Source organism: Chiloscyllium punctatum, chromosome 24, assembly GCF_047496795.1.
Source record: "Chiloscyllium punctatum isolate Juve2018m chromosome 24, sChiPun1.3, whole genome shotgun sequence".
NCBI lineage: Eukaryota > Metazoa > Chordata > Chondrichthyes > Orectolobiformes > Hemiscylliidae > Chiloscyllium > Chiloscyllium punctatum.
Window position 1 is genome coordinate 42,866,318 of NC_092762.1, and position 17,971 is coordinate 42,884,288.

Genomic DNA, 17,971 nt, shown 5'->3' on the forward strand with positions numbered 1-17,971 from the left:
CTCTGGGCACTATGGACAACTTAGCATTGCCAGTCCACCAAACCTGCACATCTTTGGACTGTGGGAGGAAACCAGAACACCAGATGGAAACCCATGCAGAGACTGGGAACTCAACATAGACTGTCCCAAGGCTGGAATTGAACCTGGGACTCTGGTGATGTGAGGCAGCAATGCTAACCACTGAGCTATTGTACCACCCTAAAGATATACTGGCATTGGAGGCAATCCAAAGAAGGTGCACCAGACTGATACCATGTATGAAGGGACAGTTTTATGAATAGATTTTTAACAATTCATTTATAGGATGAGGGCATTGCTGGCTAGGCCAGCATTTATTGCAACCCTAATTACCGTGGGTCTAGAGACAAGTGTAGTTCAGATGGTAGTTTAGTAGACCATATGGGTTTTTCCAACAATTGATGATGGTTTAATGGTCCTCAATAGACTCTTAATCCAAATTCCACCATCTGCCTTGGCAGGATTTAAACCCACATCCTCAGACCATTACCTTGGTCTCTGGATTAACAGTGCAGTGACATTACTGCTAGGCTGTTGCCTCCCCTTTCGTGAGGAGAGGTTGAGTAGTTTGGGCCTGTACTCATTGGAACATAGACGAATGAGAGGCGACCTTATTGAGACAGGAACTTAATAGGGTAAGGTTGTAGAAAGGTTGTTTCCCCTGGTGGGTGACTCTAGGACCAAAGACCAGAATCGTAGAGTAAGACCATAAGAACTAGGAGCAGGAGTAGGCAATTCAGCCCCTTGTACCTACTTTACTATTTGATGTGATCATAGCTGATCTCATCTCAGCATCAGCACCACCTCCTTGCCTATTCTCAGAACATTTCCACCCATTGCACATTTTAAGAATGAGATAGGGAAGAGTTTCTTCTGGTGGGGTGATGTATCTATGGAATTCTTTCCTGCAGAGGATAGTAGAAGCTGGTTCATTAAAAATCTGTCAGGAGAGAACTTAAACAGTAAGGGAATCAAGGGGGAAGGCAGGAAAACTGCTTTGAGTGTTATCAGGTAAACCGTGATCTCATTGAATAGCAGAGCGGACTCTGGCTGAATGGCTGCCTTCTCCTCCTACATCTTAGAATAGAATATTGTTTATTATCACGTGTGCTCCATTGTACAAGTACAGTGTAAAGCTTTTAACCTGTCTGCCTCTTAGGGCACCATCTTAGGTACAAGTACCTCGGTACAAATCTTGGATACAAAAGAGGAATAAAAAGTAGTTGCATTACTTTAGAGTTTCCAAAATAATTTACAAATAAGACATTGTTAAAGGATTGACTTCATAGCCAGCTAAAAAAGTTTCAAATAAACATTACATTGTAGCAGCTCAGCATAGTGCCTCCACACGTGGTCTGACCTGTGCCAAACCCCAGTCCATCAGCCAATCCCACTCTGCTCCAAGTCCGCTCTGTGCCTGCACTCAGCTACTCCAAGGTAAGGACCAGGACTGCTTCCTCCACGCCAGTCTCTGCCAGGGGCTCTCTTCCTCACGTGCTGCTCCGAGGCTCACAGCCTGTACCTGCCGCTGTTCCGGGATTCACCTCCTGGGCTCAGGGGAGAGTGGGATAAAAAAGAGAGAGAAAGGGAACAGGCGGAGCTGAGGAGCTCTGGCAGAAGCATCATATTATGCAGCCAAGTTGCTGATGTACTGGTCTCACTTGCTTTACTCCCAGAATGGATATAAAGTGTGACATTTGATCTCTGATCATTGTACTATTCATGACTACATCAATAAAGTTCCACATGACTGAATAATATCTCTGGACTTGGCTTGCTTTTAGCTGTTTTCTGTTGATGGTGTTAGATTAGATTAGATTACTTACAGTATGGAAACAGGCCCTTCGGCCCAACAAGTCCACACCGCCCCGCCGAAGCGTAACCCACCCATACCCCTACATCTACATCTACCCCTTACCTAACACTACGGGCAATTTAGCATGGCCAATTCACCTGACCAGCACATCTTTGGACTGTGGGAGGAAACCGGACCACCCGGAGGAAACCCACGCAGACACGGGGAGAACGTGCAAACTCCACACAGTCAGTCGCCTGAGGCGGGAATTTGCATCTTGCTGGCTCCTAGCTATGAAAGCCCCTAATTGCAATGCCAATACCTCAGCACACCTGCCCCAATGCTGCATGTTCCAATCCTCCCTCAGATGAGACTATCACCCTTTCTGAATTTTGACCTTGTCCCCTAGAGCCAGGGGATATTCATCTCACTGATGAATGTTTGTTTGAGTGAGGAATTGTCAAAGACTCGATGCTGACTGGATGGCAGTTGGTAATTTCTGTGGAAACTCATTTGATCACTGAATTCTCCCAAAAACAGTCCTGTGATGAGAACTGAACCTTTTGATGTAATTTTTTAAATCTTCATAACTTCACAGGGAAGAAAGGGTGACATCCAACTTCCCCCAATACCATTCTGGACATGTCCACCTACACCGATACCAGTTGGTGCCACCCAGACTGCATCTGATTTCCATGGCGACACCCTCCATTCCTGTGGTAAGTTGGAGTGAATGCATCTTTATATTTCTTAATTTAAATTATGCTTTTAAAATAATTGATCTAATTAAATTATCCATATCCACTACTAATTTTACCAGTTCCTCTTTATTCTGTTTGCTGTTTCTTTTAAAATTTTGTGCAGGTTCAGTTTTCAGAAATTTTGTTTTGGAAAATTTTCGTTATGACTTGGATCTATTCATTGAAAGATGCATATGTTCATCAGGAGTCAGGCTAACTTTCTAACAAGAAAAATCCCAAGCTGGGAATTGTGACAGGATTTCCATTGTCATTGCCGTCAAAGAGAAGCAACTTGTAGTACAGCAGTACTTAAGTAGACAACAAGCAAATACTTTCAAGTGACCGAAGGAACAGCCTCGAATAATGGCTCTGAACCCTGTTTGGTGTTGTTTGTTTCTGATCCAGGTTTCTCACTCTCAAACTGAACATTAAATTCTAACAAGTTAGAATCATGAGCTTTTAAGGGATCTTTTACTCTGAGGTCATTTATTAAACCTGCCTTATTACGCATTACCAGATCCAACATAGCTTGGTTCCCAGCTGCCTCCATGACACATTTTTTAAGGAGAGCTATCTCTAATGCACTGTATGAATTTGTTGTCATAGTTGCTGTTTCCAGTTTGATTAACCAATCAACATGAAGATGAAAGTCACCCATAATTATTGCTGTATTCCTTTTACATGCTGCAATTATTAGTTGATTTATACCCTTTCCCACAGTGTGACTAGTGTTTGGGAGTCTGTACGCTACCCTTACCAGTGTCTTCTCTCCCTTCCCTCTACCCAAATTAACTTTACATTATCTGAGCCTAGATCATTACTCACAAATGTCTTCATTTCACCTCTTATTAACAGTGGTATTCCACCACCTTTTCCATCCCTACTGTCTTTCTGAAAGGTCAATTATTCATGAATGTTAAGTTCCCTGTTCTGATCTCCTTGTAACTATGTCACCATAATGACGACTAGATCATATTCATTTACCTCCATATGTAAGGTCAGATGGTCTATCATATTCTGAATGCTTTGTCCATTCGGATACAAAGATTTTATAGGCTTGTCTTTTAGCAATTTTTAATCATCCTAATATTTCTCTGCACTGTGGTCCCATTTTCCTCTCACCTAGATTACCCTGTCTACTGTTTTTGCATTTAACTGTACTTTTTAATTACCATCCTTGTTTCTCTTTCCTTTGTCACCCTGCTCAGGTTCCCACTACCTTGGCTCTCTAGTTTGAACTTGTCCTAACCCTAACAGATACTCATCCTAGCATATAGGTGCAGATGTGACCTATACAGTTTGTACGAGATTTACCAGTCTTAATGTTCCAGGAGTCGGAAGCCCTTTTCTCCAGCCACGTATTAATCTGATGCATTCTGTTGTTTCTATTGTAACTGGCACATGGAATCTACAGGACTTCTGTGAAGATGTAACTCTAGTTGAGTGAGAGTTAAAAGTAGAATGAGCTACTATAGCTGTTATTTTCTGTGAACGTTCTAATCCTGACAGGACTGTATAGAGTCGATACAGAAGTTTTTTTTTCCCTGGTGGAGGAGACAAGAACCAGGGAACAGAATTTAAGAAAGACATCTCCCTTCCAAGTCTGACTGAAGGATATGATTTTTCTCTTCGAGCATAAACTGTAGGCCACTTAGTCCAGTGAGTCTGCCTTGCAATTCATTGAGATCATGGATGATCTGAGAATCCTGAACTCCACTGTTCCCAATACCATAAGACTGTAAGACTATAAGATATCAGAGCAGAAGTTGGGCCATTCAGCCCATCAAGTCTGCTCTGCCATTCAGTCACGGCTGATAAGTTTTTAAACCCCATTCTCCTGCTTTCTCCCTGTAACCCTTGATTCCCTTGACAATCAGAACCTATTTACCTCAGTCATAAACATTACTCAATGATCTGGGCTGCCACAGCCTTCTGTGGCAGTGAATTCCAGAGATACACCACCCACTGGCTGAAGAAGTTTCTCCTTATCTCTGTTCTAAAAGGTCTTCCCTTTACTGTGCCCTCAAGTCCTAGTCTCTCCTACCAATAGAACCAACCTCCCAACATTCAGTTTTCTATAAGTTTGAATAAGATGCCCCTTATCCTTCTAAACTCCATTGAGTATAGATGCAGAGTCCTCAAACATTCCTCATATGTTAAGTATTTCATTCCTGAGACCGTTCTTGTGAACCTCCTTTGAACATGCTCCAGGGTCAGTACATCCTTCCTGAGATATGGGGTGCAAAACTGTGCACAGTCCTCTAAATATGGTTGGATCAGATTCTTACAGAACCTCAGAAGTACATCCCTACTTTATATTCAACTCCACTCAAAATAAACGCCATCGTTGCATTTAACTTCCTAACTTCTGACTCAACCTGCAAGTTTACCTTGAGAGAATCCTGGATTAGAACTCCAAGTCTCTTTGCAAATCAGACTTCTGAATTTTCTCCCCATTTAGAAAATAGTCCATGCCTCTATTCTTCCTACCAAGGCGTTTGACCTCACACTTTGCCACATTGTACTCCATCTGTCACTTCTGTGCCCACTCTCCTAACCTGTCTAAAATCTTCTGCAACCTCTCCACTACCTCAATGCGACCTGTCCCTCTACCTTTCTTTGTATCATCTGGCCTAGGTTCCTTCACCTAGATTGTTAATATCTAGTGAAAAGTTGTGGTCCAACACTGAGTCTTGCGGAACACTACTTGTCCCCAGCTGCCATCCTAAGAAGGACCCTTTAATCCCCACTCTCTGCTTTCTGCCAGACAGCCAAGCTTCTATCCACCTTACCTGTAACACAATGGGTCCTTCTCTTACTCAATCGCCTCCTGTGTGGCACCTTGTCAAAGGCCTTCTTGAAATCCAGATTGATAACATCTGTTGGCTCTCCTTAGTCTAACTTGCTCATTACTTTCTCAAAGAATTCTAGCAGATTAGTCAGGCGTGACCTCCCCTTGATGAAACCATGCTGACTTTGTGCTCTTCCTTCACAATGGGTTCCAGGATCTTACCCCTGACCGATGTTAGATGAATCGATTTGTAATTTTTTGTTATTCGTTTTGCTCCCTGTTTAAATGGGTGTGTCACGTTAGCGCTTTTTCCCAGTCCTCTGGGATTCTCCCTGACTCTTGCGACTCGCAAAAGATCACCACTAAAGCCTCCACTATCTCTTCAGCCATCTCCCTTAGAACTCTGGGGTGTAGTCTATCTGGTCCAGGTGATTTATCCACCTTCAGGCCATTCAGTTTTACTAACACTGTCTCCTTGGTGATGGACACCATACTCTGCTCTTCCCTGTCACTCTCTTGAATGTTTGGGATATTACTTGTATCCTCCACTGTGAAGACTGACAAAAAGTAATTATTCAGTTCCTCAGCTGTTTCCTTGTTTCCCCTCTGCTATATCTCCAGCATCATTTTCCAGCAGTCCAATGTCCACTTTTGTCTCTCTTTTGCCCTTTATGTATCGAAAGAAACTCTTGCAGTCTTCCTTTTATATTACTGGCCATCTTACCCCCATATTTAATCTTCTCCCTTCATACTTTTTTTGGTTGCTGTTTGTGAGCTTCCCAATCCTCTGGCTTCCCACTGTCTTTCACCACATTATATGCTTTCTCTTTTGCTTTTATACTATCCCTGATTTCCCTAGTCAGCCATGGTTGCCTCATTCTCCCTGTACCATGCTAACTTTTCCTCGGGATGAATCTCTGCAGTGTCTCCTGACTTACTCCCAGAAACTCCTGCCATTTCTGTTCCATTGTCTTTTCTGCTGCATCCTGTCCCAGTCTATTCTACTCAGCTCCTCTCTCATGCCTCTGATCACTACCCCCAAAAAGGTTCCTTCACCTTAAGCTCCCTTATCAAGTCTGCCTCATTGCACAACATTAAATCCGGTATTGCCTGTTCCGAGGGGGCTCCACTGCAAGCTGCTCCAAAAAGCCATCTCGTTGACACTCCACAAACTCCTTTTCTTGTAATCTATTACCAACCTGATTTTCCCCATCCACCTGCATATTGAAATCCCACATGATCACGATAACTTTGCCTTTCCTATGCATCTTTTCTATCTCCTGGTGTATTTTGCACCCAGCTCCTGGCTTCTGTTTGGAGGCCTCTACATAACTCCAACTGTTTTTTTCGCCTTTGCAGTTCCTCCACTCTACCCACACAGATTCTACACCATCTAACCCTGCTTTGTATCTTGCTATTGATGTCATTTCATTCCTTGCCAATAAAGCAACCCACCCCTTTTCCCACCTGCCTATTTTTTTCGATAGGATGTATATCCTTGAATATTCAGCTCCCAATCCTGATCCCCCTTGCAGCCTCTTCTCCATGATGCCCACCACATTATACATGCCAATTTTGATCTGCGTCCCAAGCTCATTTACCTTATTCCCTAAACAGTGTGCATTCAGATCAAACACCTTCAAACCTGTATTAACCGTATCCTTCTTCTCATTGTCATTCGTTTGCCCAGCATGCTTGAAGTTTGTTTGCTAACCCTTTCCAAACACAGTCCTATTTGATTCTGTGCACTTTAATAACCACTCCTGTGTTCTGCACTCTTTCTTCCTCCTTTATTTTGAGCTTTCTAATTTCTCCTATAATGTAACCCTCCACCCCCATGTAGTTTAAAACTCTTCTGCAGCCCTAGTTACGCAATTCGCGAGACTCTGGTCCCAGCGCGGTTCAGATGAAGACCGGCCCATCGAAACAGGCCCTTTCTTCCCCTTCATGTGCCAATGACCCATGAATTCAAACTCGTTTCTCCCACACCAATCTTTCAGACAAGCATTTGCCTTCTTAATCTATTGACTCTGTGCCAATTAACTTGTGGCTCAGGTAGTAATTATTACCTTTTTTTCTTATTCTGCTTTTTAATTTAGCTCCTTGTTATTCATACTCCTTTAGCAGAACCTTTGCCCTAGTTTTAGCTATATTGTTGGTAGCTACGTGGACTATGAACACTAGATCTTTACCCTTCCACTCCAATTTCCACAGCAGCCAAAGATGAGATATCCCAAACCTGAGCACCAGGCAGGCAACGCAGCCTTTGGGACTCTTGATCCTGGCCACACAGAACAGTGTCTATGCCTCGAACTATACTGCTTGTATCCATTACTGATTTTAAAATCTGTCATCTCAACCTTGTATATACTTAACCACCCAGCCTCAAGAGCTCTCTGTGGTAAAGAATTCCATAGATTCATTGCCCCTTTAGAGAAGACATTTCCCCTCATCTCTGTCTTACGTGGGTGACTCCTTACTCTAGGATTCTATTCTAAACTTTCCCACAAGGGGAAACAACTTCCCATTCTCTACACAATCAAGCTCCCTGAGAATGTAGTATGATTCAATTTGGTCTCCTCCCATTCTTCTAAACTCCATTGAGTGTAGGCACACCATACTCAGCCTTTCATCATAAGAAAATCGCTGCAAAGCCAGAATCAACTTAGTGAAGCTTCTCTGAATTCTCTGCTTCCTTGCGTAAGAGATGAAAACTGTTCACAATATTCCACAATGTGGAGGTGCTGGTGTTGGACTGGGGTGGACAAAATCAGATCACACAATGTCAGTTATAGTCCCAACTGGTTCATTTGAAATCACAAGCTTTTGAGAGCCCCGCTTCTTCAGTTAGCTGGTGAGAGAGATACATTTGGCACAGAATTTATAACTAAAAGGTCAAAGGGTCATATAACTGATGCGAATGTATTGAACAAACCCAGGTGGCTGTTAAGTCTTTAGTCAGTAAGAGTGGAGATGCAGGTTTTGACTGATTTAATGTGTAAATCCCAGAATTTCTTTTGAAGTCACTGTCCTGAGATAGCTTGAGGTTTTAATCCAAATAAACATGACATCTTCGGTCAGACGATGTATTTTAGGTGCAAGGTCAATATCCAGTCACCATCCTCCAACTCATCCACGACCACAATGTTTCACCTTTGACAACCAGTTCTTCATCAGACACACAGAACAGCCATGGGGATCAAATTTGCCAATATTTTCATGTACAAATTCAAAGAAGAGCTCTTTACTGCAGAGGACCTCCGACCAATGTTTTACACCAGATACATTGACGACATTTTTCTTCCTTTGGACTCATGATGAGGAATCCCGGAAACAACTACAGAGTGATATCAGCAAATTTCATCCCACTACCAGACTTACCATGGACTACTCTTTGGAACCAGTGTCATTCTTTGACATGTGCATCTCCATCAGGGACGGACACTTCAGTACCTTAAGGCCGCAGATAACCTCGCGATGCTGCTCTTCTCTAGCTTCCACCCTAAACACATTAAAACAGCCATCCCCGACAGACAAGCCCTACGCATACACAAGGTCTGTTCAGATGAGGAACGTGACAGAGACCAGAAGACTTTGAAGGGCACCCTCAAGGACAGGATACGATGTTCAGTTCATCAGTTGCCAGTTCTGAAGTGCCACGGTGAAAAACTGTAACGAGCTCTTTAGGAGACAGACGCTGATACAACTGATAGGATATCTTTCGTTGTCTAGTACTTCCTGGGAGTGGAGAGACTACTCCATGTTGTTTGCAGCCTACAACACTTTTTATCAATGAAGATGAGCACCTCGCCAAGATCATCCCTACGCCTCTACCACTTGCCTTTAAACAGGCCATTATTCGTAGCGAACTATTCAGTCTTCAGGACAACATCGACCGCAATACCATACAACCATGTCACGGCAACCACTGCAACCTGTGTCATTGTGTCAACATGGAAACTGCCATTACACACGGGGACTCCATCCACCACATGCATGGCAGATATGTGATTTGGCCAACATTGTTTATCGCCTACACAGCAGGCAAAGATCCCCTGAGGCATGGTACATGAGTGAAACCATGGAGGCACTACACAACAACCGCCATTCAGGGATGCCCTTTCCCAGTGAGGAGACACTGTAGCTTTCAAGGACATTCAGCCTCTCAGATCTTCGGATGACCGTTCTCCAAGGCTGACCTCAGGATACACAGCAATGCAGAGTTACCAAGCAGAGGGTGATAGCCAAATTCGGTACCCATGAGGATGGCCTCAACCAGGATCTTGGGTTCATGTCATACTACAGGTGACCTCCCCATTCGATCTCCCCTCTTCCCCCACCCACTTCCCCCACTGCCCGAGGGGTGCATTTGTATATGCTGATACATTCTATTTTGTTGGAAAAGCACGTAATCTCTGGACAGTCACTCAATGTAGCATTTTGTACATTCCTACTTTGGAAATAAAACCAGTCTGACTCCAGATTGAGACACAGGCTCGAAACAAGGCTTCACACCTAAATACGTTGTCTGACCTGAGATGTCACCTTTATACAGAGGTACCTCAATTTTTCCAAATATCGAATTAATCGAATATTGGATTATCTGAAGAAGATTTAAAGGCAAGTGTATTTGGTTTACCTGTGCTGAAGAACGTGAAAGCACTGGCAAAAACAAAGAAACACAAGCAGCTCAAGCATCAGTGATTAGATTTTTTTAAGTTAAGGGTTCTTGCACAGCCCTTTGCAAAATTTATTGTTTTATAGTATTCCAGTTACTTTACTGGACCATTCATTTTAAAAAAATGGCCATGAATGTAAACGCACGCACGAGGCATTTACATTCTGTCTTTCTATTGCGGGACTGAGTTCCTGGAAACTGACAAATGCTCTTGTGATCGCAGAAGCTGTTCGGGGCCTCATTTAATGCTGTGATTTGATATGCAGTATTTATGTGCTGGTAAATCCTTCTCATTTTAACCTGTAACTTACAGACTGCAAGGATTAGTTTGTTTAAATGGCAGACCATTAAAATGATAGATTTAAACAAATTCTCTGGTTGAGCACACCGTCAGACCAGTATAACTTCCCCTGTTTAAGGTAAAATCGATTATCCGAATAATCAATTAGCTGAACGAAATAGTGCCCGCCCATCTCATGCGGATAATCGTGGTTCCTCTGTACTGACGAGACCTCAAGTTATCTTAGGGCAGCGACTTGAAAGAAGTTCTGGGATTTACACATTAATCACTCAAAACCTGCATCTCCATTCTAAATGATTAAAGACTTATAGCCATCTAGGTTTCTCCAATACATGCATGTCAGTTGTATGACCCTTTGGTCTTTTACTTATAAAATCTGCGTCTGATGTATTCTCTCTCACTAGCTACCTGAAGAAGAAGCAGGGCTCCCTAAGCTTGTGACTTCAAATAAACCTGTTGAACTTAGCCCACTGTGATTCTTGACACAATATTGTAGGTATAGTCGAGTTAATGACTTGTATAGTCTTGCAAGGCCTCCCTGTTTTTGTACTACAAAGGCTTCTGTTTATTCCCTGCTGAACTTGTATACTATTTTTGTGGTTTATGAATGAGAACTTCCAAATCCCCCTGTGCTTCAGCTTTATGCAGTTTTGTCTCTAATATTCAGCTCCCCTATTCTTCCTGTCAACATGAATAACCTCCTATCTTCCCACGTTATATTTCATCTGCCAAGTTCAGGCATCATGAGACTCTGTGTCATTCTCACCACTTGCTTTACTACCTATATTTATGTGGTTGCAATCTCAGGATTGTTAATCTGTGGCATTCTCTCCCTTGGAAAGCATTGAAGGCTGGTTGTCATCTCACTCCGACTTGAATAAATTCAGACTTTTTAATGGGCCAGAGTCCAGGGATTCAGGGCTACCGAAGAAAGTGGAGTTGAGGTCACAACCAAGTGAGCCATGATTGAGTGGTAAAGGGCTGAAAGGAGCAAGAATAGGCCAGAGTTGTGACTGGTCTCTCTTTATAATACTGCCACTTCCACCGTGTTCCCACCACTAGTGTCTTTCTTTTCTTTGCTGCTCCCACTCTAAAGAGACCTGAACTTGCAATGCAGGTCAATCTGAGCATAACACAAACAAATCAAGCAATAGGGTTTAATATTTAAAGATAAAAATATCCAATTCTTTTGATTCTTAGATGGACTTCACTTACAGTAGTTGACGTGTACTTTTGGGATATTAAAAGAAAGATTTAGAGGCACTCTAGAGATTGCAAATATGATTTATAGAGATATTCCCAGTGAGAGGTTTTCCTGTTTATGGTGAACAAACTTGAGAGTTTTTTCTGTTAGTAAGAACATTTAAGGAAACAAATATAAAATCCTACCAAGTTCTGAGGAAGGGTCACGGGACCTGAAACATTAACTTTGATTGCTCTTTACAAATGCTACCAAACCTGCTGAGCTTTTCCAGCAATTTCTGCTTCCAAATTCTGTTTCAACTGAGTCTTTATAGTTTTTGGGGAAGGGGACCATCAGTATGAATAGTCATCAAGAAATCCAACATTAAGGTCCTGCATAAAATTAACTCAGTTAAAGTTCAGTATCTTTAATGAAATGAAGTAGCAACAGTATTTTAATTTAACATTGAGTTTCAATTCAATATTGTTTGCAATAGACCTCCTGTATCCTCTGTCTCCTTGCAATGTTTCCCATCTTCGGCACTCAGTCTCCCTGGCTGCCTTCTAGTTCTTGTCCCCTCCCTGGTCCCTCCTCACTGCTTCCTCACCCCAGCTCTGTGATTCACCCACTCTATTACCTTTAAAATCTCCTGTGCCCACTTTCTCCTGGCTGTCTTTCTGAACTTGCACAGTGAAGCCTTGGACTCTACCTACTGATAGATCTTGGCCAGTGTAAGTAGTTCAGCCTGCATTGGCCAATGCCTGTCACTAGGTGGACCCTGGTGAATTAAAATCTCTTCATAATCCATAATAGTTATTGATATTTTTACACTTTATTTCACTTTCAAGCTATTTCACCTATGAACCTAGGAATTATGATTGTATCCCATTTCAACTTAATGTTGTAAAGTCATTTCCTCTCAGAAGTTACTTTGTGTATTCCTAGGTGAAATAACTTTCAATGTTACACATGTACAGTGCAGTCTTTCAAGCTGTTTTCTGTGAGGGAAATCTGCCTGCAGGAACTGAACTCTGGTTTGCACATTTATTCCTAATTAAATTTGAGCTTTTCAGAAACCTAATCATAACATAATCACATAATCATTCCTGATGAAAGGTTCCGGCCCGAAACGTCAATTTTTTTCTGCTCCTTGGATGCTCCCTGACGTGCTGTGCTTTTCCAGTACCACACTCTAATCTTGACTATAACCTGTTCACCCCAGTCCATATGGTGAGTGTGATGGAGAGCTTGATACAAAGGTTACAAAGATTCCATGTTCAGAGAGGCAGTAGCATTGCCATCTATCTAATTGGATAAACAAATGTACAAAATACAAACGGCAGAATAAAGATCCCTTTGGCACAGCCAACCCATATCAGCATTTTGCCTGCAAATGAGCAAATAATTTGATCTAATTAAGCTATATGTTATAATCCCAGCTGATGGAATTACTGAATAAGTCAGATCTCCGAATGAAATCTGGCTTGATAGATTATACTGCTTTATTTTTAGTTAACATGGTCTTTCACTGAAACATAATCGCGCGTCCACAGAATCTCTTTAACAACAGGAGAGGTTTATGATACATGAGCCATAAAACATCAAATTATCAAGATATAAAATAGTTAAAAGAAATAGAAGTCTTAAAACAATCAGCAAAACACCATTTTCACTTATTTCCCCAACACCACCAGTTTACAGAGAATTCAAATCTAGTGAATTTACCCCTCTATATCAATATTTAAGTTTGATGCAACTGGTTCTCCTCAGTTCTTTGTTGTGAAGTGTGAGATCATCTGTATTAAGAAAGTGAGAGCTCAGATTTTCTTGGCTCTGTGCAATCTGCAGATTTCTAATGAAAAGACTCTTAAGTGTTACATAAATTAAACTTTTCCATTCCAGTAACTGTGCTTTCCCTGAACTATTCTATTCTTTTCTAGGAAATCAACTATATTTGCTTCTGACCCCCCAGTCAGAACTCCTCTGAACTGACTTAAAATCTTTGTTTTTAAATCTAATATTGATTCTTCCTTATCTTGATCCAAAAGCAAACTTATGCCTCTAATGTCGTAGATCTAGCACATATTAAGCAGTCTTCCATTTAACCCTCCAAGGGATCCCTGCTGTCTGACACATACTGGAGTAGGTCACTATCCTGGTTGGACTATCCAATCTAGTTTTTGTTTTAAACACTTCTGAAAAGTAGCCAACCCCATATTCCACTCTTTTTAAGATCATAACTCAAATTATATTAGCATGTTTTATTCTTGTGTACAAATTATGCATCTTGAATCACACTCGTACCTACACTTCCAAGAATGAAAATGGATCCTTCAGAGGTACTCTCATTTCCCGTCACAAAAAATCTTTTATACAATTATTTGTTATTACACGAACAGTAATAATAATCTTGACATAAACATTCACTAGGTTTCATGAAAACCATCATTTTAATATGACCATTTCCATCTTGGTGTGCAGCTTCCTGAATATGTGTTCAGCTAGAACGTTGCCCAAATGTATGAAAGATCTTTAAATTGTATGGCTGGCAGATTAATTGGCAAAGACAGAATTGATGAAAAAATGAACTGCTTGTACTGCTTGGAGATCCTAGAACTAGGAGGCAGAGTTTGAGAATTGGGAAAGATGTTAGGAAGCACTTCTACACACAAAAGATGGTCACTGTTTTGGAACTCTCTTCCACAAATGGTAATGGATGTGAGATCAGTTGTTAATTTCAAATCTGAGGTAGCTGCTTTTTTTTTTGTTAAGCAAAGGTATTAACGGAAATGGGTCAAAGGTAGGCAAATGGAGTTAGGCCACAGATTAGCCATGATATCATTGAATGGCAGAACAGGCTTGAAGATCTGAATGGCATATTCCTGTTCTTATGTTCCTATTAAATTTCACCAAAAGGACTGCAAGTTGTTTTCTGACATTTCCCAAAACAAATCAAAGGGTTGTGATTCATCTAAAGGAAAGTTTCTCCCACATTGTTCATAACATAGATTTCAAATTGATTCAATACAATTCTCAATATCTCTTTCTGTATTATTGAATACTTCTGTAGACATGTATTTAGTTTTCTTTTCAAAAAAGTAGTTGACAGGTCATTTGCCAATTTTGCCAACTTGTAGTCAAACAACACCCACACCAATGTCACTAGAGTTGACAGCCGGTTTTAATGGCTTGTAATTTAGTGCTGCCAAAGTGCGTGTAGTTAACAGCACAGTTTTCATTTTGTTGAACTCGTGACATTTTTGTATCTATTCAAATTTTTTTACTTCAGTTAAACAAATTTGTCTGAGAAACAAACAAAGCTGAAGTTTGGAACAAACCAAAGATGAAGTCCACTCGTGCCAAACACATCACACAATTTCACATTTCATCCTAGACATGGGAAAATCCAAAATAACCCTTCCTTTTACTTCACGAGGTGCGACATGGTGTTATCTTACAGTGTGGTCTAAACAAGTCACTTTTAGACAAATCTGAAAGCAATGTTTTTGTAGCCAATCAACTTGTTTGGTCAATTAACATAAATGTTCTTCCCAGTTTAGGCTAAATACAGCCAAGTCATTGATGTGAACGATACAGTTGACTTCACTGGATTAATGGAACATTGCATTCATCTTTTATTCTAAGTGGCATGATTTTAAATTGATAAAGTTCTTCTGTTATTATAAACCTGATATTTCACTGGCTCTATCATTCGGCAGAACTGGGCAAAATTCTTTTAGGAAATCAATTTTGATGATGAATTGTGCATGTCCAATTCTTTAAATGTTCTCCTCCAATCTTTGAGTAGGGTACGGGTTTGCTTTTGTTACCACATTGACTACTTGATAATCAGTGCAAACGTTCTGTGACACAACTTGTTTCAGAACCATCATTGGACATTGTCATTGTCCATCTCTTCCCTCACTTGAGTTAATTCTCTCTGGATTGAATCTGCAAGGATATATTTCTGGAGTTAACACATCCAAAAAGTCAACATCCTGAACATCCAAAGATGTTTTTCTGAACTATTAACACGCATCTGTTTTTAAGTGCTTATTAGCTTTTGTAGGTCACTTCAGTAGTTTATTTGAAGGAAAAGTATTGTGGTACCTAACCTGAGTGCCTCCATATTATCTCTCCATATATCTGTATACGGAATTGGTTTGTAAACTGTATGTATACCCTCAATTAATACTTTCGCCTTCATAAATCCCTCTAGACAAATCGTCTCATCAGCCAGCATCAGTTACTGTCTTGCTGCAGAGTCTGTCCATTGTTGGTTTATTTTCTTGAGTTGAAACATAAAGAATTCTCAAATCTCCATTTGAGATGAAATGCTCAGAACCTCCAGTGATTCTTTCTTTAAGTATTGAAAGAAAACATTTCATGCGTTTCTGGAGTCATCTCTCTGTTTTCTTTATAGTTTAATGCCACATTTTCTCTTTGTACTCACGCTAATTTTAATATCTATTTCCTTTCCTGATGCCCCTTTTATAAAGATTCCTTTGGTGTTCCTAAAATTGCAATTGGTCTCATTTTACTGCTAGCAATTGGCGTTGATATGTCCAATCTTGTTACAGTAGAAGCATTTTATTTAATTAAGCACTCTTTTTTTTTTAGCTCTAGACTTTCTCATTTATTACTTTGACACCCTTCTATTTATTTTATAATGTATTCCATCTGCAGATGTTCGATTCCTGCAACTTTGTAGATTTTCATCTGACCATATCCTCCTCATGTGTGCGATATCATGGCTGTTAGAAATGCTGCTTCTCTGACTTTTACTACTGCACACTGTTCTAATCTTATTTTAGATTTGCAGGAATGCTAATTCTGAATTATTCAGTCATCCAAATGTTTCTCTAACTTCAGCAATTTTAAACCATTGATCCCACATTTCTACATCTTACAAATTCTTCAAATGTCGGTTTAGACATTTCTTGCATTGATAAGTTTCAGGAAGAAACCAATAGACATGGAATTTTATTTTATAACCGTTTCATTTCAGAGACTGTTCTTTTGACAAGTCTACGTAAACTGGCAACTGCAGATTAATCTGTAATTATGTCACTTCATGTATAATAATTGGAGTCAATAGAGCTAATAATATCAACTCGCCTAGCAATCGGCTTTGAGAAGTCCAGTTCGATATTAGAGTATACTTGCTAAGTTATGTTGACAGTCCCACCAATTAATTTTGTTTCTTTCTCTGGGGAAAGCTGCTAACTATTCTAAACATTGCAGAAGCAGTTCAGATGCATCTTGCAAGAAACACAACTCAGTTGAAGCAATTGGAAAGCTTGGGAACATCCCACCCCGTGCACCTATCAGCAGAATATTTGAATGGATGATTAAATTAGGTTAGATTATGTATTGTCACTTTATAGCTAGCAAATCTCCCCGATGCTGTTCCTTGGTCCACAGATACACTGTTAGGGGCTGGAAGAGCTGTACATTTCACATTTTAAAGTACTTTGAAAGGGCTGTGAGGAATGGAGAAGTGTGTGCTTCCAGGTAATAGTGCTTCCCTCAGCCAGCTTAGGTGGGTGAAAAAGATGTTCCTTTCATGAATAAACTGAATAAGTAGCTGGAGAATAAACTTTTCAGTTTCACTGTCCGTTTGATTGAGGTGTCAGTTTAAAGGTAAGGGCCAGAATGTATACCGTGTGGAAAATTTAAAAAGCTATGTGAATTTTGTTCATCAGATATTTTCAACTGTCCATCTTAAATGAAAATCAGTTGAACTTTGAACAGACCAATTCAACAGAATTTCCATTGATGGTTTTATACTGGTAGCTTTTGCAGGTCTAGGTAATCAATAATGATGGAACTATTCAGGATAAAGTTTGCTTGCTATAATGATCGATTTGGAGATGCCAGTGTTGGACTGGGGTGTACAAAGTTAAAAATCGCACAACACCAGGTTATAGTCCAGCAGGTTTACTTGGAAGCACTAGCTTTCGGAGCGACGCTTCTTCCACTAGCTTTCGGAAGTGAAACTATATTCTAACTGATGGAAGGCTTAACAGACAATCAGTTTTTCAATGTATAATTTCAGTTACATCACATTGTAAATTTTTGCTATAAATTCTGTGTTAGGATTGAGCTCTCCACTATCATCTGATGAAGGAGTGTCGCTCCGAAAGCTAGTGTGCTTCCAGTTAAACCTGTTGGGCTATAACCTGGTGTTGTGTGATTTTTAACTTAATAAAGATCGAGTAATACAAGTTTCAAAGTGGAGTTTAAGTGTGTAATATATTGTATCTCACAAACAAACAGGGGTCCTTGCATTTGTTAACTGTTATAATCCTCAAGTTTGTTAACTTAATATATTTGAAATTCCAGTGACCAACTGAAAAGATCACAAACAAGGTTTCAAAAGTATTTAAGATGTTTTCTGACTTTTATTGTAATAAAACAAAGTATAAAAGCAAAAGGCGGCACGGTGGCTCAGTGGTTAGCATG

General features: G+C 40.5%; 1 protein-coding gene across 4 annotated transcripts in view; it reads left to right on the forward strand.

Annotated features, from left to right (window-relative positions):
- LOC140494498 (uncharacterized) overlaps positions 1-17,971 on the forward strand; it is a 90,666-nt gene that overhangs the window by 44,248 nt on the left and 28,447 nt on the right. For all 4 annotated transcript variants that reach the window (XM_072593745.1, XM_072593743.1, XM_072593744.1 and 1 more), the window contains exon 10: positions 2,412-2,532. In XM_072593745.1, coding sequence (XP_072449846.1) covers positions 2,412-2,532 — 121 coding nt within the window. The remainder of the gene's footprint in view (positions 1-2,411; positions 2,533-17,971) is intronic.